This window comes from Thalassophryne amazonica, chromosome 18, assembly GCF_902500255.1.
Source record: "Thalassophryne amazonica chromosome 18, fThaAma1.1, whole genome shotgun sequence".
NCBI classification, from domain to species: domain Eukaryota; kingdom Metazoa; phylum Chordata; class Actinopteri; order Batrachoidiformes; family Batrachoididae; genus Thalassophryne; species Thalassophryne amazonica.
The window spans coordinates 59,488,911-59,512,270 of NC_047120.1; the positions used below are offsets into that span (position 1 = coordinate 59,488,911).

At 43.5% G+C, this 23,360-nt stretch overlaps 1 protein-coding gene across 2 annotated transcripts in view; it reads left to right on the plus strand.

The window, feature by feature from the left end:
* trrap (transformation/transcription domain-associated protein) overlaps positions 1 to 23,079 on the plus strand; it is a 202,909-nt gene extending 179,830 nt beyond the window's left edge. Inside the window, exons 67-72 of one of the 2 annotated variants that reach the window (XM_034193140.1) lie at positions 1,460 to 1,685; positions 2,221 to 2,438; positions 3,683 to 3,867; positions 5,825 to 6,028; positions 11,146 to 11,340; positions 22,094 to 23,079. In XM_034193140.1, coding sequence (XP_034049031.1) covers positions 1,460 to 1,685; positions 2,221 to 2,438; positions 3,683 to 3,867; positions 5,825 to 6,028; positions 11,146 to 11,340; positions 22,094 to 22,378 — 1,313 coding nt within the window. In that variant the 3' untranslated portion in view covers positions 22,379 to 23,079. The remainder of the gene's footprint in view (positions 1 to 1,459; positions 1,686 to 2,220; positions 2,439 to 3,682; positions 3,868 to 5,824; positions 6,029 to 11,145; positions 11,341 to 22,093) is intronic. The other variant, XM_034193142.1, reaches the window with a different exon arrangement.
* The last annotated feature ends 281 nt before the right edge of the window (positions 23,080 to 23,360 follow it).

Below are 23,360 nucleotides of genomic sequence, written 5' to 3' on the forward strand. Positions count from 1 at the left end.
TGGACTAGAGTCTCAAACAAGTTCACCTGCTGTTCTCTGACTTTTGTGACCTTGTTAAAAATAGGACAAAATTAAAATCGTGTTTCTTTAGGTATCACTGTTATATTGAAATACATGTGGCCTCTGACCCAACATATTGGACAAGTTTGCATGTAAGCACTGTGACCATTATAACCTAGTTAAAAGCAGGTCACGAACAAAAAGACACACGTGCTTTGTCTGTCCATCACTCCCCTGTCATTGCCATGTAAATACCCGGTTATTTTGTGGAACTGCCCTGAACAAAGGGCCCAGGGAGTTATACTTTAAATACAAAAAAATAATTTATTAAAATCTCATGTAGAGTCAGACAGATCTGGGTTCTTAATGAACGTAGCTCATGCAGGAACTGGTTCAAGAAGATACACGAACACAAGTGCACAGTGGCTTTTTATAGAATGTGGGAGTCTCCTCCTCGTTACTAAGGGTGGACCTATTCTTGCAACCGGTTCCTGTTGGCTTCACAGCGACAGATGGCACGTGATCTGTATTGTATAGTGATGTTTCTATCAGTCCATGTAGCTTAACTAGTTCAAACTGGAACCCACAAAAACAAGACCTTGGGTTGGCGATTCAGTTGATGATTCACCACACTGGTATCCTGCTGTTGTCTTCTTGTGCAGATAAGAGACCTTAGCAAGAGCATAGTGACCCACTGTGCAGATAAGAAAAGCGGAGCCTTACTGGCCAATACAAAAAGTCGTAAGAGCGGCGTAAACACAGATAAGAGCATTAGAGACTTAACCTTAGCAAGAGTGCAGTGACACATTAACAGCCATAGCACCACTTTCATATCAAATACATGCGCTCTTTGGAGCAAAATCTTGGATGAGGTCACATATGAGCACTCTGTAACCCTTGTTGACCTACTGTAGTTAAAAGTAGGTAATAGCTAAAACCTAGTCTTTATGGTGACTCCATGCTTTCAGGTATGGTTTCTGTATCGGGTGTGCTTGCTTTCTGGACTAGGTGTCACTTTGGATAAGCATGCTCTCTAAACCAGAATTTTGTACGAGCTCACACGCGGGGCTTCTGAGACTACTGTGACCTTGTTAAAAGTGGGTCATAATTAAAACCTAATCATTGCAGCAACTAGGTGTCTCTTTCGTCTTGGGTACGTATGCTCTCTGGACCAAAATCTTGGACAAGTTTGCGCATGAACACACTGTGACCCTTGTATCCCAGCTAACAGTAGGTCACAGTCAAAACCTAATTGGCACTTTCAGATATCACTTATACGAGTATATTGGATATGAGTGATCTCTGGACTAACATCTCAGATATTTTTACGTATTAACGCTCTGTGACCCTATGCCAGGAGAACTACCACATTACCATCCTGAAAATTCATTTTCACTTGAAAGGAATTCCATGTTGCCTGTGTAATTAAGTCACACAACGTTTTCCTCCCCTCACACAGACTTCGACTTTAGTGTGCCAGGTTCCATGAAGCTTCACAATCTCATTTCTAAGCTGAAGAAGTGGATCAAGATTCTGGAGGCCAAGACCAAGCAGCTTCCCAAATTCTTCCTCATTGAAGAGAAGTGTCGTTTCCTTAGCAACTTCTCTGCACAGACAGCTGAGGTGGAGATTCCCGGCGAATTCCTCATGCCCAAACCGACTCACTACTACATCAAGATTGCCAGGTACAGGATTCTTCAATGCTAACACACTCAGGCCCACACAAGCAGTTCTCAGACATTTTATGTCACACACACCTACTTTAGAAGATGGAAAAAAAGTAACAGGACATCCACTTTTTGTTCAGTTGTCACTGTGGAAACTAACCATTCTACTAAGTATATTTGAAGATATTTTACTCAATAACTAAAAGAACTTGGATTGTTTTTTGCTTTTCTCCTTCACAAGTTGCTGTTAAAATTTGCCAAAACAGGATTTTTCTACAATAATTGAAAACATTGAAGCAGATAGTTTATATATATATATATATATATATATATATATATATATATACACACACACTAGGAATCTCATATTTTATTAGAACTGAGTCACTGGTAGTTGGGTATTGGGTGATTGGGTGAAGTTTTTCACATAACGGTTGCACTTTATGTTGAAATCTCACACACAGGCTCACACTGGAGAGTTGTAGCCAAGTATAATCCCGTCGTGTCCACACCTTTTATTACTTCAGTTCTGCCCCTGTGCACCTTTCTGCAGGTTCATGCCCAGAGTGGAAATTGTTCAGAAACACAACACTGCGGCACGGCGTCTATATATCCGTGGCCACAACGGCAAGATCTACCCCTACCTGGTGATGAACGATGCTTGTCTGACTGAGTCTCGCCGAGAGGAAAGGGTCCTGCAGCTACTCCGCCTCCTCAACCCTTGTCTGGAAAAGAGAAAGGAGACAACCAAGAGACACCTCTTCTTTACTGGTAGGAGTAAAAATAAGGACACGGCAGTGATTCATGAGTAAGGATTGCAAGGTTTTGTTCATCAGAGACTCTCTCGTTTTGTTTTGGCTTCTGGCACTGTTCATGTTCACTCTCCTGCACATCCAACATTCAAAATATCATTTGTGTGTCAAGTGCTACTTCTTCTCTTGTTGTCCCTTTGTGGTTTGCCTCCTTTCCGTTTATGCACTCGATTGGTTTGTTTAAGGGGAAATCTGGACTAGAAAGTCGGTGGTCCCATCCTCACCATTGCTAACCACGCACACTTCATCCATTTGATTTTAGTGTCAGTATATGCAGGTGATTTAACTGCTTTCGTTGTGCAACCTGTGCACCTGTGCAGAGTTCACGCTATCCGAGTCAGAATCCCTCGCTACAGAATTCAAATGAAGTCTCATCAAGTCCTTGGCATGCAAAGTCTGAGCCCCAGTTGAAAACATTAGAAGACAGTAATGCGCAAAACAGCCAACAGCTCGAAATAATGGAATGCCTTCATTTGTTTTCTTTCCTAACTTTTGATGTTTTTAGTCACTTATTTTGATGGTTATGCATCATGACAGTTTGCCATTTGAAGCCTTGTCTTTACTTTGGAAAACCTTTCAGAGTCCTGGAGGGTGTCCATGGTACATCATGGTACTCCGTCATTGCGCCATGCTCTGGTTTTAACTGGCTGAATTTTCAAGGTTTTTCAACATTTAGTCTTTCCTGTTACAACCTTTGACATATTTTGGTAATCTCTTGTATTTCGTCCGAACTCCTGACATTATTGTATGTGACGCAACACCACCAGGGGGTGTTCCAGAAGCACCACAGTTGTGCTAAATTTATCCTGCAGGCAGGCTACGGTATCTACTATGGTATCTAGGTGCACTGTGGTTGGTTTTGAACACATCGCCTGGTGCAAGTCATCAAACCACTTGCTAGAACGCATTAGTGGGCAAACATTGATCTTCACATGCTGGTTTGTCACAGTTACAGATTGTGACCTTCTGGGATGCTTATCTGTGAAAGTCAGAATGGGCCTAGGTTTCTATGGTTACACTGTGGTGAAACCAGAACGTGCCAACATTCCACATATAGGAAAATGTGTAGACTAGCGTTGTAGTTTTTGACCCCCCTTGTCCCCAGCGGGCATTTGTCCGTCTTTGTTTATACTGAATTGTGTTTGTTTCTTTCCATCCTGTTTGTCTTTTTTCCCCCTCACCTTTTTCCCTGGATGCTTGCAGTGCCTCGAGTGGTGGCAGTGTCGCCTCAGATGCGGCTGGTAGAGGACAATCCTTCGTCTCTGTCACTTGTGGAAATCTACAAGCAGCGCTGTGCCAAGAAGGGCATTGAGCACGACAACCCCATTTCTCGATATTATGACCGTCTGGCTACTGTACAGGCCAGAGGTACACAGGCCAGCCACCAGGTACGGACACAAACTGAAGTGCATGTATACATAATAAACCTGTGCAGGTTGCCCTCCTTAAATTAATATGAATCCTGGAGATTTTGTGCGGACAGCCATAGGTAACTGGTGGTCATTTTTGTTGGTGCACTTTTCCTGTCTCCAGTGTATAATGTTTGTCAGGGTGGACAAAGTAAATCATATGAAAGATTGCATCTGTGTTCAATTTCCATTCACTTGCAGCTATAGCACGTTTTTTGTAATTTTATACATTGAAAAACCGCCAGCAGAAAACAGCGGACAGCAGAGAGTGTTCTGCAGGACGGGTGTTGAGTGAAAATGAACAGAGCCACATAAAGTTTGGCTGCTTCTGCATCGCTCCTGAGAAGTGCTGCAGGGATGTGACGAGTGGAATGTCGCTAAAAGGATTATAGTTTCAAATTCCATAGCTGTTTAAAATACCTTACTTTAGAAAATCAAGACCCCTGTGACCTGATCCGGGATAAGCGGTTGAAAACGAGTGAGAGAGAAAATCAAGACATTGGAAGACAGGCCAGTTTGACAGGGAATCAGGAGGGAGTGGCCAAGTTTGTTGACAGGATTGTGAAGTTGCTGAGGTTGTCACGAATTATATATTCTGGGCTTTGAGAATTCGCTACGATTACCCGCTAATAGTCTCCAACCCGTTTATAAGTGCATGTTTTATGCTGTAAAAGCAGCTTCATCACGGTGACTATACAACAGACACTACAGTAATTTGCACTTTTTTTTAAACAAAGTTAAGCAAAAGCTGACTTTTTATGGCATTTAGGTGTGTTTATATATATATATATATAGAGAGAGAGAGAGAGAGAGAGAGAGAGAGGTGTCACCACGGTACGCCAATTTCAAATTGCGTTTCTGGCACAGTGCCTATTCTTGCTCTCATTTAATTGGAAGTAATTCTAAACAGTCGCGGTCTTCTTTTGGCCTGAAGCTTGACATCACCTTTGCTGCTGTGACTGACAGGGATTTCAGGCGGCCAATATGAGATGAGATTGTAGCCGTTATTCCATATTTTTACTCAGGAAATAAAACATACAAGTAAAGTAGGAGTACAACAATGTGCTGTATTTGACTTTTATTGATGGCCTGTGTTGTTAAAAAAAAAGGACTATCTGGCTTCAAAATTTAAGAACTGCCTAGTCTTGATTATTAGATGAATATTCTGTTTTGGCGGACAGACTTGTTGACAAAAACCCATTTGATAGCTGTTGTTTGCCAGTTTATGTGCCGACTGTTGTACCACAATGTCTCATTATCTCGAGGCTGTGACAACGTACAAGATGTTCTCAGGCAACTTTGATGGACTGGAAAGTACCAATGCAATTTACTCTTCAGTAATTAGTAGAGTAAGGCAGTTAATTTTATTTAACTAATTGCTTTTTGAGTGACCGGTTGTGTTTTAAGATAAATTTACCCAACGGCAGTTTTCAGTCTGTAACAATCTTATCTGTTGGTTTAGTTGGTCATCAGAAATATTATTTATTGAAAATTCCACATGAATTAGTGTGTGTGCGTGTGTTTGGCGGGGGGGGGGGGGGGGTCTAAATGTCCTGCTTGTTGGAATGTTTAAATCGCTATTTTGCTCTGAGTAAACATATTTCGAGTAATACATATTTATGAAACAGGCCAGTTAGACCTACAGAGTACCATTTTGATCAAATGTCTTCTTTTCTGGGTATTTGATGGATCTCTCCTTGTGTTTGTAGTAAAAACCTGACATTCATCATTGATATTTGAGATGGCTAGAAATGTATCTTTTTGATCAATTACCGTGCCTGTGGGAATCAGAAAAATCCACCTCCAACGTGGTAAATTATTCATAGATATTATCAATCACACCCTGGCACATTATAGGTTGATGCTGTGGGTTTATTTGGATGGGTTCTCAGCTCTTTCTAACTTTTACCTCCCCCCTCCGAACTCACCCCACCAGGTCTTGAGAGACATCCTGAAGGAGGTGCAGGGAAACATGGTGCCTCGCAGCATGCTGAAGGAATGGGCGCTGCACACTTTCCCCAATGCCACTGACTATTGGACCTTCCGGAAGATGTTCACCATTCAGCTGGCCCTCATAGGACTGGCGGAGTTCATGCTCCACCTCAACAGGCTTAACCCCGAAATGCTGCAGATAGCGCAGGTAGGACACGCAGAGGTATAATGGACTCTGTCAAGGACGGGCAGAATCCACGTGACGGGAGCAAATTAATTTGGTATACACCCTCGCAGATGCATTAAGAGATCTCGATTGCCCTCTCCATATCTGGCTGTATGAATTACCCTTCTCCCCCATGACATTCACACTAGACCTATCAGTCAGCCAGCCGCTGTCAGCGCCAAGGATGTTTTGACAGGACGTTATATTTAGTCCCTCTGCTCTACAGCTATCAAAGATGATTCAATTTGAAGAGGCTGTGTCCGAGTGCGTCTTTGTGCCTCTCATTCCGCACACATCCGTCTGGTGCTCGGAATCCACAAAGTCATTATTAAAGATGATTGTGTCAGTCAGCCACCCCTCCCCTCTGATCCTAATCGGCCTTTGCTGTCAGGCATTCCTGCGGGCAACTAAGCGCTGGTATTAAGCCCCCTTTCTGGCTGTTCCACTCGGCAGATCCCATTAGACACATGAGGATTATAGTGTGGAGAGTGTATACACAGACGGATGGGGAGCGAGTGCAAGGACAGAGCGCCACACTGAGCCCCACCCCGCCAAAATACAGACCTCGACTCCATTAATGCTACAAATCATCAGTAAAGAAAAAAACGTCTTTCTTTAAGCACCACCTCATCTCTTGAAATTATTCATGTATCAGGCTGAAACAGTTCTTAGAAAAATTTTTTCTTTATAATCCACAAAGCTATTCTTTTTAACAAGCAATTGCACTGTTTGTATTTATTACCCGAGGCCATCAAATATGGCCATCAGGCATTGCAAAGACTTTGTGTCTGTCCGTCCGTCTTGTCTGTGCTCACATAAGTCCAGTCTTCTTAAAGTCAGAGTCTTCAAATTCACAGGAAACACTCTTGGGACACAGACCTTGGACAAGTTCAAAGACAGCTAACGTTGAACTATTGTAAGAGGTTAAAAAGTCACATTCTGTTTCAATCTGTTCCATTTCTGTTTTGAGTGGAATAGGCAGGCTTGGGGAGTAACGGAATACATGTAACCGCGTTACGTAATTAGAATACAAAAAAAGGTAACTGTATTCCGCTACAGTTACAGAGAAAAAGACGTATTCAGATTACAGGTATATTTAGTAAAAATGGGGATTAATTTGCAGGATTACAATTTTAATGCATTTTATGATATTATCTGTATATAATATTTTTTTTTCTTTGAAACGAAAACGTGGACAGCGACATGACATCTCCTAACCGGGCAAAATATTGATGAAGTTCCCGGATGTTAATGCATTTTCAATGGAGATCCGCAACTGAACACACTCAGAAAAATGCACGCAAAATATGTGTTAAAATGCCATTTTGACCTGGATATTGAGCCAGTAAAATTAAATGACATTAAATTATGTCAGGAAAGTATTAAACTTACTCTGACACACACACATTCTCAAATATTAGTGTTGAAAGTTACACGGATCTGCTCCTAAAACCATTACAATACATTTATATATATATTATATTTTTACACAATTATCCTTTATTGACCGAGTTTCATTCATGAAGTTAGTGGTGTGGGTACACATCTCTATGTGTGGGTGTGACTGTGAGCGGCACAGCGCGGGTCATTATAATGTCATTATTTTAAGGTGCAAATTAAAAAAATCCCCAGTCTTATCAAACAATTTTAATCACTAACAAGTATTTTAACTAGACATTGGTCTAACAGTGGAAAATATCAACTTGACATAAGTGAAGAGTTAATGTTCCGTGTCATCGGGCGACACAGGAGACATACAGCTGTTTATCATCCAAATATCACGGACAAAGTGACAAGAAGAACCAAAACCACTTACTTCTGGAAGGAAATATTGTCTTCCTTGTTCCTCCGTTCGTGGCTTTGCCAACATGCGCAGCTTTCCGGCATATTCCACCTGTTTCTTGAACTTCTATGCACGCAAATCACTAACTTGCCCGGAATTAAAATGGCGATAATGCCTCCTTACTGACAGTATTTACTTAATGGTTTTCATTATGCTTTTGCTCTTATTTTGAAAGTTCAATAAGTGGACTCATATGTTAAACATGGTGCGAATGCCATGTGAAAGACTAAAGTAAGATAATTTTATGTTTACTGAACAAGTGGTAGACTTTTTTTTGTTTTGTATCTTGTTCTGCAAGCCACTTTTAATTACAAATTCATCCGCACACCACCTGAGTTTTCATTATCCTTCATTTGTTTGGCATTTTTTGTTGAAAATTTAGCAGGTGAACACTGGATGTGTTTAAAACAATATTGTGGGTGCTCTTAATTCATAATGTGAAGTAAAACAGAGCATGCCATGTAAAAGAAACAGTTTTATTTTTGCTTAATAAACTGTACTATGTGGTCAAGACTATATTTAGTTTCTTTGGTCTGTATTAGCATATTTGATATTGGAGTAATCCAGAAGTAATTGAAAGTATTCAAATGACATTACTTTAATATTATGGTACTTGGATTACATTACTGACTACATTTTTCAACAGGTAACTAGTAACTGTATCGGAATACATTTTTAAAGTAACCCTCCCAACCCTGGGAATAGGTGACAGACAATCAGAGTAGAGAGGCACTGTGACATCAGTGGCACATCTCTAAAAACGCTTAATTTGTGTGTTTATATAACATGTTTCTCATATATTCTGTAAAAGCTAGCGAGAAATAAACACTAAATAGAAACTGAAAACCATGTTTTTGTAACCTAATAACACCTCTGAAGTCATTTACAAGACATTTAGCGGACGTTAGCGTGGTGACTTTGTAAGCTGGTAGCTAGCTGCAGACTCTGTCGCGTTTGAGTGTAACTATAACTTCTTTGTCATATATTCTGTAAAAGCTAGGGAGAAATAAACACTTCTAAAACTGAAAACGCTGTTTTTGTAACCTGACAACACCTGTAGAGGGATTTAAATAACATTTCGTGGACGTCAGCATGCATGCTAACGTCCGCTAACTCAAAGCTAACTTCAACGCTTGTAAAAGCTCATAAACCTAAAAATTGTTTTTGATTGATTGATTGATTGATAGAGGGGCTTTATTGAACATGTACAAATTGTAAGTAAGACAATAATAATTAATGTAAGTAATATGTGTGTATGCATGTATATATATATATATATATATATACACACACACACTTTGCGCTGGGATACCAATTAATCAACTGCAAATTCTAAAGAAGACAATGCCCATATGGCTGAGGGTACTTTAGCATTGCGTTATATTTTATTCTCAAAGAGACGACTGTACCATCTTTAACATGACAGAATAGGAAATCGGGAAGTTCTCAAATGTCTTATCCAACACTGGCATTGCAGGAGAATGTCAACTGTTGCAGTTTGGTCATATAGTGTTTTCTTGGGATAGCGTTAGCTGTTAACTAGCATTAAATGCATGTATAGTCACATTTTGTTAGGTTTTAAGGCTCATATTGACAGGTGGATGGATGTCGGTGGTATGAATTATGGGTGCAGGTGACTGCAGCTCTTTTTTTCTCTTTACAGAGAACGTGAGCCTCAGAAATCAAATTAAATGTTAGAAATCTCTTCCTCAGAAAGTCACAGTCTAATCCAATTACTCCGTTAATCAAAATAATCAGCCGAATGCTGGATTATGAAGAGAATCAGCAGTTGCAGCGGCACTTGTTTAATTATCCGCTTGTCTCCTGATGTGAAATGATTGTTTGTGAAAATACGTCTTATTTCTCACTGTCAGCTGTTCGTGGCCACACTATGGGCTAATGAAGCTAGTCCCGGTCACCGCTCTGGTGATTAGCATTCTGAGTGCTGCCTCTCCTGCAAACTGTCTGCAGGCTTATCGGCGCCTCCTGTGGGTTTGGTGGTGTCTCGGCCCACTGCCTTGAGGTCCTCTGTCGCGGCCGGAGCACCAAATGACAGCAGGAGAGAAAAGAGGGGCGGCGGTTAAGCAGAGGAACGGAAAGAAAGGGGGGTAGAGAGAGACGGAGTCAGAGGAGAGGGATCTGGAATGAAATGCTCTCCTATAAAGCTGTCAGAGGCGCTCACCTTTTCATATGTGAAAGCTTATCTCCTGAATGGCTGCTCACGCACGGATCCTCGTGCATGTCAATGCAGACTTAAAAATGAAAACTTGGCTGTATATATTAACGTCAGCCGGCAGAGGGAGAGAGAGAGAGAGAGAGAGAGAGGAGCGGCAAAGAAGTGAGGATTATAGATGCTGCTGATAGTTTGAGAGGTTACTGTGTCTGGAGTGCACAGATCAATAACGGAGCCATTTCGTTGGTGTGTCCTGTTGTGTAATTCCCCAACCTGATCACAAGTCATTTTCCTGCTCCAAGAAGAGTTTGGATAAAACCATATCAAGAAAAAGTTGTCATATCTCAGTTTGTATTGATTTATTTAGTCTATTTTGTATTTAATTTTATGTGATTTATTTGCATGTGGTGAGTCCGTTTCTGTTTAATTGGGGCATCCACAAGAAACTTTGGATGTTGTTTTATTTTTTTGTGACATTAAATTTATAAATAAAATTATTAACCTTTGGGCATGCATATGATTAATCAGTCAGTCAGTTAGTCCTCAAAATTTCTGTATTTAACACTTTTAAAACTGCTGCATATTCAGGTCTGAAAATTTTCAGCTCTGGTGCACATGGGTGAAAACCAGTGAACCTCCTGTTTTGGGACGTGTTAGTTTTGACACGCGTAATGATGTAACATAAAATAAAGACAGAAAGGCCTGTCGGGTTGCAGGAATGTGATGGCCACTAATGATGCTGCTAATGTTGATGAAAAGCAATTCTCTACAACTTGTCCTAAATTCAAATAGATTAATTAAATGCAGTGTGTTGTAATTGTAATTTAATTTTTTCTTATTTGTTGATTTTAACTGATCTCCAACTGAAATTCAGTGGTGTCAGTAAATGTTCTTCTACTAACTTGTATAACAGTATATATATTTTTATTTATTTAGATTATATTGTACAGGTTTGTTTTCAGTTTGAGACCGAGCACTTTGATTTTACTATTATTTGATGTTTAAAATGTCATTTCTCCTCACAGCTTTTTTGTAAAACTGACTGATTTGCCTTTTTAACTCTTACCTTTATTCTGTCTTTAGGACACAGGGAAGTTGAATGTCTCCTACTTCCGCTTCGACATCAACGACGCCACAGGCGACCTGGACGCTAATCGTCCTGTGCCATTCCGTTTGACACCAAACATTTCAGAGTTTCTCACCACCATCGGCGTGTCCGGGCCGCTCACCGCCTCCATGATTGCGGTGGCACGATGCTTTGCGCAGCCGAACTTTAAGGTAGTTCATCCAGAAAGACCTGTTTCTGAGTCATGTTCTACTTCTGCATTTAAAATATATGAATTGCTCATCATACAGATCAGAATATTAAATATGTTGGGTTTTTATGTTTTTTATATAAAAAACCATCATATTCAGGTGTCTTGATTTTCAGGAATTAAGTCGCTATTATTGAGATTGTTGTTTGCTAAAATAAAGAGTTCATTAAATGTTCATATGAAAAATTATAAAACTTTAGGATTTCTGTACAAATTCTTTCCTTTGCAGGGCCATAAATTAATGCAAATCAAGGGCGTGGGCCAATCTTAAACATTGCTTAAAATGCATGCAATTAAATGTATATTATGTTATAGAAAATTAAAATTCTAAATGTTCATAATTTTCCATATGAATATTTAATGAATTCTTAATTATTCACATGGAAAAATTACAAAAATTTAGGATTTCTGTACAAATTTCCTTTGCAGGGCAATAAATTAATGCAAATGAAGGGTGTGGGTCAAAATTAAATGTTTAAATTGCATGCAATTAAATGTATATTATGTTATAAAAAATTGAAATTCTAAATCTAGAATAAAATTTGAAAATAACATATAAACTACTGTTCTATTTCATTCCTCCTGACCGCCAGAGGGCGGTGCTTTAGCACCTGGATAACTACATGTGCGCAGCACAGAGGTCGAGAATATATACCAACAAAGTCACACCATTGGATGTGACCTGGGTGACATCACTGGTTGTCTTTATATACCAGACGCACCCAGCGCTCGCTTCTTTTCTACATTCTCGCATTCTTAGAGGTTGAGAACGCATTTAGCTGTGATTGCCGCTCTCGCTTGTAGCCTCGCAACCCACCTTCGGTTGGAGCTACGTGCACTGCACACGTCCTCCAGAGGCTGCGAGACACGGCTTCACCGTTTTTTGTATTCTTTGATGCCTGTCGTGAGTACACCTTCCTAAACGCCGGGTGCGCGCCTTGCAGCTGCCCTGCTGGATATTTTCCTCTGTGCACATTATCTGTGTTGTTTCGATGAAAGCTGGCTATTTGTTTAGTTGTGTCGCAACCACGTTAACTACGTGGTAGTGTGTGTATCAGAACCAGTATAGTGTACTGTGTTGGGCTTGCCGTGAGTGTTTTCCACTCCTTGAAGTACTTTGTCTGCACTGCCGCCATTTGCTAAGTTTAACAGCTCCGCTAGCAGCTAGTGTTGTCGTCATTGCTCTAAGTGACTTAGCACTTGGGCTGAGTTTTTTCGGCTGTGTGCATCGTGCTATTACTGTGGCTGTGAGTGTTTCACGCTCCGGGCCTTGTATTAGCTTTTACACTGTGAGTGTTTCAAGCTTCGTGCCTCGTGCCGAGTCTGCGGCTGGAGTGCTTCACGCTCCGTGCCTCGTGTCGAGTCTGCGGCTGTGAGTGCTTCACCCTCCGTGCCTCGTGTCAAGCCGACGGCTGTGAGTGCTTCACGCTCCGTGCCTCGTGTTGCTATTTACACTGCGTGTGATTCACGCTTTGTCTTTCCATTTGTAACCATCAGGGCTTGCGTTAGCCATCTGCACGCAGTCCACAATGTTGACAGAGCCTTTGTTGCATGGCTGTAGTACCTGTTTGGCTCCCTTGAGCCCAGATGATGGACATATGTTTTGCCCCTCCTGTCTTGGGATTGGACACCTGAGGGAAGCCCTGACTGGCGATGCCTCCCTTAATTGTGCCAGCATGCCACTGGCAGAGAGATCTGCTAGACTTGCGGCATTGGAAAGTGGAATATCTAGGGCGACTTTGGCCTCCAGCCCCAGGAAGGACCCAAAGCGCTGTAAACGCCCACATGCAGGAGCCCCTTCTGCTAAGAAGGTTACTCATGACCATGCTTTGGCTGAAAAGGTCGAAACGTTAACTTCTGAGTTTGCTCTGATTAAGTCCTTGCTTCTGAATCTACAGCCTAAGGATGCAGTGACAGTTCCTGCTGTCCCTAATGAGGCTGATCAGACCAGTGTAGTTACTCATCAGGAGGACGATGTTGTGTCTATTGCTGCAACTGATTCCTTGTACATGACAAGTGATATAAACTGTGTGGAGGATGAGGATGAGAGGAGTCTTTCTCCAAGCCATTCATTAGTGGGCTCTCATACCTCCGAGGCAGAGTCCATGCTGCAAACCGAACCTGGACTATCCTTTGTCAAGCAAGCTGTTCAGTTGGCTTTATCCAGGCTTGGGGTCGACAATCCCCCTGCGGAAACCACCGCTTCAAGTGCCTTTTTCAAAGTCACTCAGAAGCCTGAGTTCAACGTTCCAGTTTCACAACCATATATCGAGGAGCTCCACCGATGTTTGGCGGACCCCAAATCATTGACCCATCTATCACAGGACTGCAGAGCCCTTAGCTCTATGTGTGATTCAGCGCAGTATGGTCTGAACCGTATGCCCGCCGTTGACAGCATTATTGCGAACCTGGTTGTGGCTCCAGCTGATGCTGCTCGGCCGGATGCCCACTGCCCACGCCCTCAGTGTAGGGTCACTGATGACCTCCTCACCAAAAGCTATGACATAGCTGCTCGCATCGGTCGTCTAGGCAACTCAATGTCCCATTTAGCCCTTGCCCTCTCAAAGTCTTTGAGGGAGGCAGAGGTTGATGATGCTACGCAAAGTCTTAGTGATGCCTCACTCCAAACCTTTGCTTATATGTCCAGAGAGCTTGGCAGACTGATGTCAACCCTTACCATCACTAGACGTCAGGTGTGGCTTGCGCAGTCCCCCCTTTCCGAATCCTGCAGAGGCACACTCCGTTCGCTGCCGGTTCTTCCAGGCCAAGTATTTGGACCTGCGGCCCAACAAACTTTAGAGCGTGCTGTCGAGGCTAGTAAATCTCGGCAACAGTTTGTTGACCTACACCGGTCTTCCAGACCTCAGCCAGTCAGACGTGCTACAGCTTTTCACTCTACATCCAGGCTTCCGCCGACTCCCAGAGCTGCACGTGCTTTTGCAGTTGAGGGCCAGCTCTCCCAGCAGCCTGCCTTTCGTGAGCCTACGGGCAGACCCCCGAGAACTGAACGGTTTCGCAGAGCTTCCAGTAATCGCACCCAGAGGTCCTCAGGGATGCGAGGCAGAGGTGGTCGGGTCTGACTGCCAATGTTTGGCCCCCAGCCGTTTTTCACGAAATCAACTCAGCCACTGGGAGGCTCAAGTTCAAGACCCATGGGTCATTTCAACCTTGTTCGAAGGTTACAGAATTCAGTTCGGATATCGTCCTCCAAAGTTCAGTGGGGTGAGGATGACTGTTGTTTCCAACTCGGTGCAGTCTGCTGCCCTACAACGGGAGATTTTGGAACTCCTGGAGAAGGGGGCCATAGAGCCAGTTCACAGATCAGACCAGCTCAGGGGGTTCTATTCAATTTACTTCCTTGTTCCAAAGAAGGATGGCGGCTTTCGGCCTATCCTCGATCTCCGACGTCTGAATCGTTATATCAAAGTGCTGCAGTTTCACATGCTCCGCACAGTAGACGTCCTTCAAACTATCACACCAGGAGACTGGTTCACAAGTGTCGACTTAAAAGACGCCTATTTCCATGTGCCAGTGGCACCTCATCACAGGCAGTTTCTCCGCTTTGCTTTCGAAGGTCAGGCATACCAGTTCAGGGTGCTTCCTTTCGGCCTCTCTCTTGCCCCTTGTACATTTACCAGATGTATGGCTGCAGCACTAGCCCCACTGCAAGCTCTTGGATTAAGAATCCTACCCTACTTAGACGATTGGCTTGTCTGCGCTCCGACTCAGGAGCAGGCGCACAACGACACAGCTCTTCTACTGAACCATGTCTCTCATTTAGGACTCACAGTGAACTTTGCAAAGAGTTCTCTTGTTCCCAGTCAACAAACGACCTTCATCGGCATTGCCATCAACTCCCTGACTATGACTGCATCGCCATCCCCGCAGAGAGTGGACGATGTAATTCATCTCGTCTCACACATTCAACGGGCTGTGACACTGCCTTTTGGTTTGCTGCTCTGGTGATAGGCAAATTGACTGCAATGTCGCTAGTGGTACCTTTGGGACTTCTGTTCTTACGTCCCCTACAGATTTGGATCAACAACCTAGGCCTCAACTCGAAGTTGCATCAGCACAGGCTTGTACGACTCTCCAACCAGTGCCTTCTGCACCTCAAACCCTGGGGGAACGTGGACTTCATCTGCAAGGGTGTCCCTCTAGGCTCTGTTCCTTCTCGCCAAGAGGTGGTTGTTACAGATGCATCACTCAAAGGTTGGGGGGCCGTGTGGAATCACAGGATGGTGAGGGGTGTCTGGAGTCCCCAGGAGAGACTCCAACACATAAACGTGCTGGAGCTTCGCGCTGTGTGACTGGCTCTCAAGCATTTCCTCCCAGCCCTGAGAGGAAGACATGTTCTTGTCCGGTCAGACAACACGTCAACAGTCTATCACATAAACCATCAGGGGGGCACCAGGTCCAATCACTCATTGGCAGAAACTCGGAAGCTTCTCTTATGGGCGTTGCCTCGCCTTCAGAGTGTCAGAGCAGTTCATCTGCCCGGTGTACAGAACAGCGCAGCGGATTTACTCTCCAGACAGAAACCACCACCGGGAGAGTGGAGACTGAACCCGATTGTGGTCCAAATGATCTGGCAGAAATATGGTGCAGCGGAAGTGGACCTTTTCGCTTCAAGCACCTCGACACATTGCCCACGATGGTACTCCCTCTTGGAACCAGACAGCCCGCTGGGGCAGGATGCATTGGCTCACCCGTGGCCGGACTGCCTCCTTTATGCCTTCCCTCCTCTCCCGCTGCTGATTTTGACACTGCACAGGATAGATCATAGCAGCCACAGGGTGCTGCTGGTTGCTCCATTCTGGCCTGGGAGGTTCTGGTTTCCCATGATTCACAAACTCCTCGAGGGAGAACCTTGGGCTCTCCCGGAGAGGAAGGATTTGTTGTCACAGCTACAGGGGAGGATTTGGCACCCTCACCCAGAACGCCTTCAACTGTATGTGTGGCCGTTGAGGGGCCAGACTCCTTGTTAAGTTCTTGTGACCAGGCTGTTGTTCAGACTATCCTTAATTCACGTGCTGCTTCTACCAGGGCTTTGTATGACAACAGATGGAAGCTGTTTGCGCGGTGGTGTGAGAAACAAAAGTTAGACCCGGAGCATTGCCCTGTGCCTATTCTCCTCACATATTTACAAGAACTGCTGGAGAAAGGACTTTCTGTCGCTACCTTGAAGGTTTATGTTGCTGCAATCTCTGCCCTGGCACGTCTATGTTGATGGCCGGTCAGTGGGTTCACACCTCTTAGTGTGTCGTTTTTTTGAAAGGTGCTCTACGTTTGCGGCCTCCAAGGCTTGCACGCATACCTTCATGGGACCTTCCTCTAGTCCTGGAAGGTTTAAGCTTATCCCCTTTCGAACCAGTTGAAAGTGCTGATCTTAAATGGGTGTCAGTGAAGACTGCCTTTCTACTTGCACTGTCTTCGGCTAAGCGGGTGGGAGAGCTCCATACCCTCTCAGTCGCTGGGGACTGTTTGCGATGGAATTCTGACGGATCTGGGGTTACGCTGTGGCCTAATCCGTCCTTTTTACCCAAGAGAATTTCAACTTTTCATGTTAACCAGCCAGTTTCCTTGGCTGTGTATGTCCCGCATTCTGATCCAGGATTATCTGTTTCAGGTTCCCTGTGTCCTGTCCGAATGTTGAAGCAGTACATTAGTGTGACTGCCGGGATCCGGAAAACGGATGCCCTGTTTGTGTGTTACGGTGATCACAAAAGAGGCTGTGCTGTCTCAAAGCAGCGACTCTCGCATTGGGTCGTAGATGCCATTTTACAAGTATACAGGTCCAGGGGTCTTCAGCCTCCTAAGGTTACGTGCCATTCCACCAGAGGGGTGTCCACCTCCTGGGCTGCATTGAGAGGTGTCCCTTTGAGTGATATTTGTGCTGCTGCTACGTGGGCTTCATCCTGTACCTTCGCCCGCTATTACAGACTGAATGTGGCCGCTCCTCCTGCGGTGACTTCGGCAGTGTTGTCTGCCTCCACTCCCCACTGCTGATGCGAGATGAGTGTGACTCTTCGTGACCTTGTTGGTATTAAGTCATCCAGGTGCTAAAGCACCGCCCTCTGGCGGTCAGGAGGAATGAAATAGAACGAGAGTTACGAATGTAACTACAGTTCTATGAATTCCGGATGACCGCCAGAGTTGCTTGTCACTCAGAGTCTTGCGAGTTCATTCCGAAAAGAAGCGAGCGCTGGGTGCGTCTGGTATATAAAGACAACCAGTGACGTCACTCAGGTCACATTCAATGGTGTGACTTTGTTGGTATATATTCTCGACCTCTGTGCTGCGCACATGTAGTTATCCAGGTGCTAAAGCACCGCCCTCTGGCGGTCAACCGGAATTCATAGAACCGTAGTTACATTCGTAACTCTCGTTTGATCTGCTGAGAAATCATTTATTTATTTCATTTATTAGTGTGGAATTTGTCAGTTGCCCTTCCAAAACAAAAGGAGTGCCTGTCACATGTGGCCTATAGTCCCCACATCGGGTTACACTGGTTGAGAGTGATCGAGAGAAATGGGGGGGGAATCAGTGCTGGCAAAAAAAAAAAATCCTTCCTGCAGGGTTGTGTGGATTTGGAAGTTTGTCATTTGAATTTTACAACAACCTGAAAATAGCAGTTTGCTTCTCTGATTTTGTCCGTTTTTGTGCAGAAACTGTCTGTCTGTCTCACTCACTGATTGATGAGCACAGCTGCCACTAATCCAGCATTCATGAACTATTCAGCAGGTGGCAGACACGTCTATGGAATATTGCACTGGCAAAATAAAAAGCTGCTTTTTCGATTGATGTGTTGCATCAGAGTTTAACAAATGCGAAAGTATTTTTCCTCATTATATCATTTCTTAATCTGGTGACAAACAAGATAATAGCATTTATTGTTTTTGAGTCATGTTGACAACCGATGTGCAGTTTTGTGTTTTGTTTTGTATTTTTAGCTCAACAGCAGTGTGTGCTTGTTTTGCTCTGTTTTTGTTTTTGTCCGCGTCTGTGAGAATAAATATTTTATTCCTGTCACACAGATGTGACAATACAGCCGGTATTGCCGTTAAAATTTAGTTCTTGCACAATTCTCCCGATATTTTTAGTGCTCAAACTCAGAGATGAAACCGGAGCGAGGGCTCGATAAGGGGTGAGCACTCAGAGGATTTTATAGTTTATTTACAGCGGGCTGTAATGACAGGCGTGCGGCGTCTATGTTTAGGTCTTCACGGTACTCAGTGATGTGGGTGGAGCGGGAGTGTTTAAAATGCGACTAAACAAAAAGCCGGCCCGCGTGAGCTCGTTAAGGCTGAAGGCCGGTGTTTCTTGTGGAGAAAAGAAATGAACGTTTCCAGGAAACGAGAACAACACTACAAACGGGCAACAATTATCCGCTCAAATATAGCTGAGCCTTAAACCACATAAACAGCAGAGTGAAGCTGCAAACTGCGTCAACACTTAAGGTGAGGGAAAGTACACTGGCTATCTGCCGAGCTGATAATGGCAGGTGTGGTGGAGCCGCGACGGTTCACGCATTTCAGTTCTGTTACCGTAATGAGCTGCTAACTACAGAGAGAATTGCCCACGTCAGACTGTCACACCCCGAATTCAAGTCAACTGCTTTCTTTAATTTGTTTCTTTGATTTATGAGGAGGCGTGACATTCGTTTCATTGCTCTCGTTCCCATGGAGGGGACACTTTGAGCACAGCTCGGGAAATTCTTCCACAAATATGAGCTTATACTGGACACAAACAGCATTCCTTTGAAACTAAACTGAAAACTTCAGACATTGAATTCATTAGAACGCTTTATACATGTGATTTAGTACTTTGTACATCATGAAGTGGTGAGTTGACACGCAAGGAAAAGACATATCTTGGATGCTGAAAATTATTTAAGTCTTTATGACATATTCTGTCACCTGCAAAACCGCCTGGACATGTTTGAGCTCCAGGTCATAAACTGCAACTGCAACGTCCACTTTCCCGCCGCATCGTCACTTTTCCTTTGGAATTTCACTTTGTTTGTATATAATGTGGCCAAAATCTCACAGAAAGTGTCGTGTTTCTGATGGGGACATATGGGGACTGTCCACAGATGTAGGATGTTTGCATCATATGCGTCATATTTTAGCCCTTTGGCATCCACCCTCAAATGAGACTGCACTGCCCAATTAAGTTAAAATAAATTAACCTCAACCTTTTTTAATTTTCAGAAAAACTAGTTGGCATTTAGTTTAGATGTTCTCAAGTTCAAGTGATGATTAAAAAAAAACAGTAAAAATACAGCGGATTTTATTTCAAGACATACGCACTTCAAAGCACTTAATTATTTCAGGAACACAAAGAGCCCGTTCCTTGGATTAACTTTTTTTTGTTGTTGCTAAATATGCAAACTCGAACTGCAGGAAGATTTGGAATTTCTTAACATACCAATTAAAAGTTAGGGTATTTGGCACCAGTGCACCGTTTATTCCAGTATTTTGAACTGTAGTATTTTATGTGTAGCCTTGCCACTCTGAGCACACCTCGTCCCATCTTCAGAGTGAAGCAGAGTCGATGGGCTGTTCCAAGAGACTGTCACGTCCATTATGACTTTCAAAAGTCCCGCTGTGATTGAGGCATCCCAGAGAATTATGGATTGTCTGGCATTTCTTCATCCTATTAAGAATAAGAAGTCTCTGGGATGGTCAGGTCACAGCAGGAGCATTAAAAGGTATAACAGATGTAAAAGTCTTGTCGAATTGCCAAGATCGTCATTAGTACTTGGCAGGAAGACCAGGAGCTGTGAGCATGTTTCTCCATGTAGAACTGCCATTCAAGTTGTGACAAATCCCAAAATGGGTGGGGGGTCTTCAGCTTTGCGTTTTTCTTTGTTTGATATAACTATAGGTCACACCACACTGACTACCATGACTCAACAACTGATTGAGCCATTAACCCTCTGGGGCTGACACCGTCGTATACAACGGCTGAGACCAAGCTTTACTGAATTATAAATAACTTTTTAATGATATGAGATAGAAACTTGCTTTTTTTTTTTTTTGCTCAAAAGTTAACTCCGCAGACTTTCGAGCCACCATCCAAATTGATGCCGATGGCTTTGGCACAAAGCTGATGGCAGAGCAAAAGCGCAACCGCGTTGATGCCTCACAGGACATGTTGTGACATGCCCAGCTCTTCCACAATTCGGAAGATTCAGACGGCTTTCGGTGGCTTTTCAGTCGTGTGACTATCCGAGAAATTGTGGACGAGCTGGGAATGTCACAACATGTCCTGTGAGGCTTCAACGCGGTTGCACTTTTGCTCCGCCATCAGCTTTGTGCCAAAGCCATCAGCATCAGTTTCGCTGCAACTCTTTCATGGCAAAATCTTCTGTCACAGTGGAATGTGCCGAAAAAGTGCTGATGTCCACCTCTTCCACAATTTCTCGGATAGTCATTCACTTTGGAATGACCTGGTCATTTCAGCGTGTTGATGGCCGACCAGAGCGCGGCTCGCTCTCCACCGTTGTGCGGCCGTCTTTAAACCGGCTGTACCGCTCCTTAATCTGTGTGATGCCCATAGCATCGTCACCAAAAGCCGTCTGAATAATCCGAATGGTTTCCACCTGGCTGTCGCCCAGTTTCTGGCAAAATTTGATGCAGTTGCCCTGCTCCAGTCGTTCCACCATTTCCTTGCAAAGAAAAAATGACGAGAGACTCCACCCATCCTCACACAAAGGCTGCTTACAAGTAAATGACGCAATCGACAGGCGTGAAAAAATTCACGCATGCGCACAAAGGTTCAAAGTTGGCTCATGCAAGCACACGTGATTCAAATCCATCAGGTTTTTGAAAAAAATAAAAAGGTCGGATACTTTTCTAACAGACCTTGTATGTGTGTGGAAAATTATTTATCCGCTTTACTTTTTCCTTTCTTATTTCTTATTGTAAACCTTTATTACACTTATAAAACACAACTATAGCATATATATTTTGAAAGTACAGGTTGTCCTGAAAAAAAAGCAGGGGTGGTGGCCAAGTGGTTAATGCGCTTGGTTTCAGTTCAGAAGGTTCCGGGTTCAAATCCCACCCCTGCCACATTTCTCCATGTAATGTGGAGTTGCGTCAGGAAGGGCATCCGGCGTAAAACCTGTGCCAGTTCAACATGCAGATCCACCTTGGATTTGCTGTGGCGACCCCGAGTGCAAACAAGGGAGCAGCCGAAGGGACTTACAGGTTGTCCTGAAAAAAGAGGCATAAAACTTGATTGTGGGATGCAGGAAGAGCTGTTAACAGCAATAATAAAACATTTATGACAGGCGAGTGAACTGTCCAAAAAATGCCTTCGGACCCCAGGGGGTTAATCATCAGTCAAGTCCTCTGCTGGATCATTGTTGAATTACAGTGAAGGACTTTAAAATTTAAAACCCTTCCCAAAAGTGATATCATCAAAAAGCAATAAAGATTTACTTTTGCTTAGAGGCTGGCATGTTGTTGGATTGTTGGAAGCTAATGACATTTTTTGACACGGTTGCATTTGCTTGTTGAGGCTTGCCAGGCTGAGAAGCTACAACTAGCCAACAACACAAAAGCCACACTGAAAACACCAAAATAAATGAAGTAGAGCTAATTAGCATTACTTTTGAGATTTAACACCTGAGTTTCCAAATGTGATGACTGGTGGTTCAGTAAAAGTTGAAAGATCTCAACATTCACTTCCTCCATCTCTCATAGGTGGACGGCATCCTGAAGGCGGTGCTTCGGGATGAGATCATTGCTTGGCACAAGAAGACCCAGGAAGACACGTCCATGCCGCTGTCCGCAGCCGGCCAGCCGGAGAACATGGACTCCCAGCAGCTAGTCTTGTTGGTCCAAAAGGCCGTGACGGCCATCATGACCCGCCTCCATAACCTGGCTCAGTTCGAGGGAGGAGAGAGTAAAGTTAACACCCTGGTGGCTGCGGCAAACAGCCTGGACAATCTCTGCCGTATGGACCCCGCGTGGCATCCATGGCTCTGATGCAGAGACCGCCTCCGGGAAAGAAACCACCGACCGTGGCGTTGGAGGAGCACCACTGCACACTGCTGTGACATCACTCTGGTTTATTTGTTGTGACGATTGGACGCTGAAATAGCTTGTAAAGTGGGGTCAAGGTAGAACAAAATCTCCGGCGCTCGTTAGAGGGCACCGGCATCATATACCTCGTCAACATCAAGCTGGACTGAATTCCTTCAGCTTATTTTATTTATTTATTTTTTTTTACTAAAGAACAGTAAATCCTTCTGATGCCAGTTACCGACGGGGGTAGCGGTGGCGTTACAAGCGTGTGTTTGTGCCCATATTGTTATAAGCCACTTGTACCAGCCAATGGGAGATGACTATTTAAGAAATGGGACACACCTCCTGTTGTTTTCTATCAGTGTTCTGTTTCCCCTGCGTCAAGAGCCCACAGTTTATCAACTTTTTTTTTCCTCCCCTGACAATAACCACTTAGTGTTTTATGTGTAGCTTTTCTTTGTTATTGCTGTCACAGTGCAGTTTCCCTGAATGACGGAGGAAGAGAAATACTTCCAAATATTTTTTAAAAATAGCTTCTTTCGCTCTTCTTTTCCCCGACATTCCAGTCATACGACTTAAAAATAAAAAATAAAACTTTAATTTTTGACTGTAATAAGCTTTAACAGCTAGAATGCACATAAATAAATAAATACAAAGCAGTTTCTCTGCATTTACTTTCTTTTTGTAAAAGTAAAATAACTTTTGCAGCGTAATCTCTCACCTTGTAAATAAATGTTTTTGTTTTTATTAAAATGCACTTTTTAAATGCAGAAACTGACGCTTTGTGAGGAGTTTTGTGTGTGTGTGTGTGTGTGTGTGTGTGTGTGTGTGTGTGTGTGTGTGTGTGTGTGTGTGTGTGTGTGTGTGTGTGTGTGTGTGTGTGTGTTTGTGTGTTTCAGCTGTGTTCACAGATGTCACGTGTAGTTTTCTTCAGGGTTGGTAA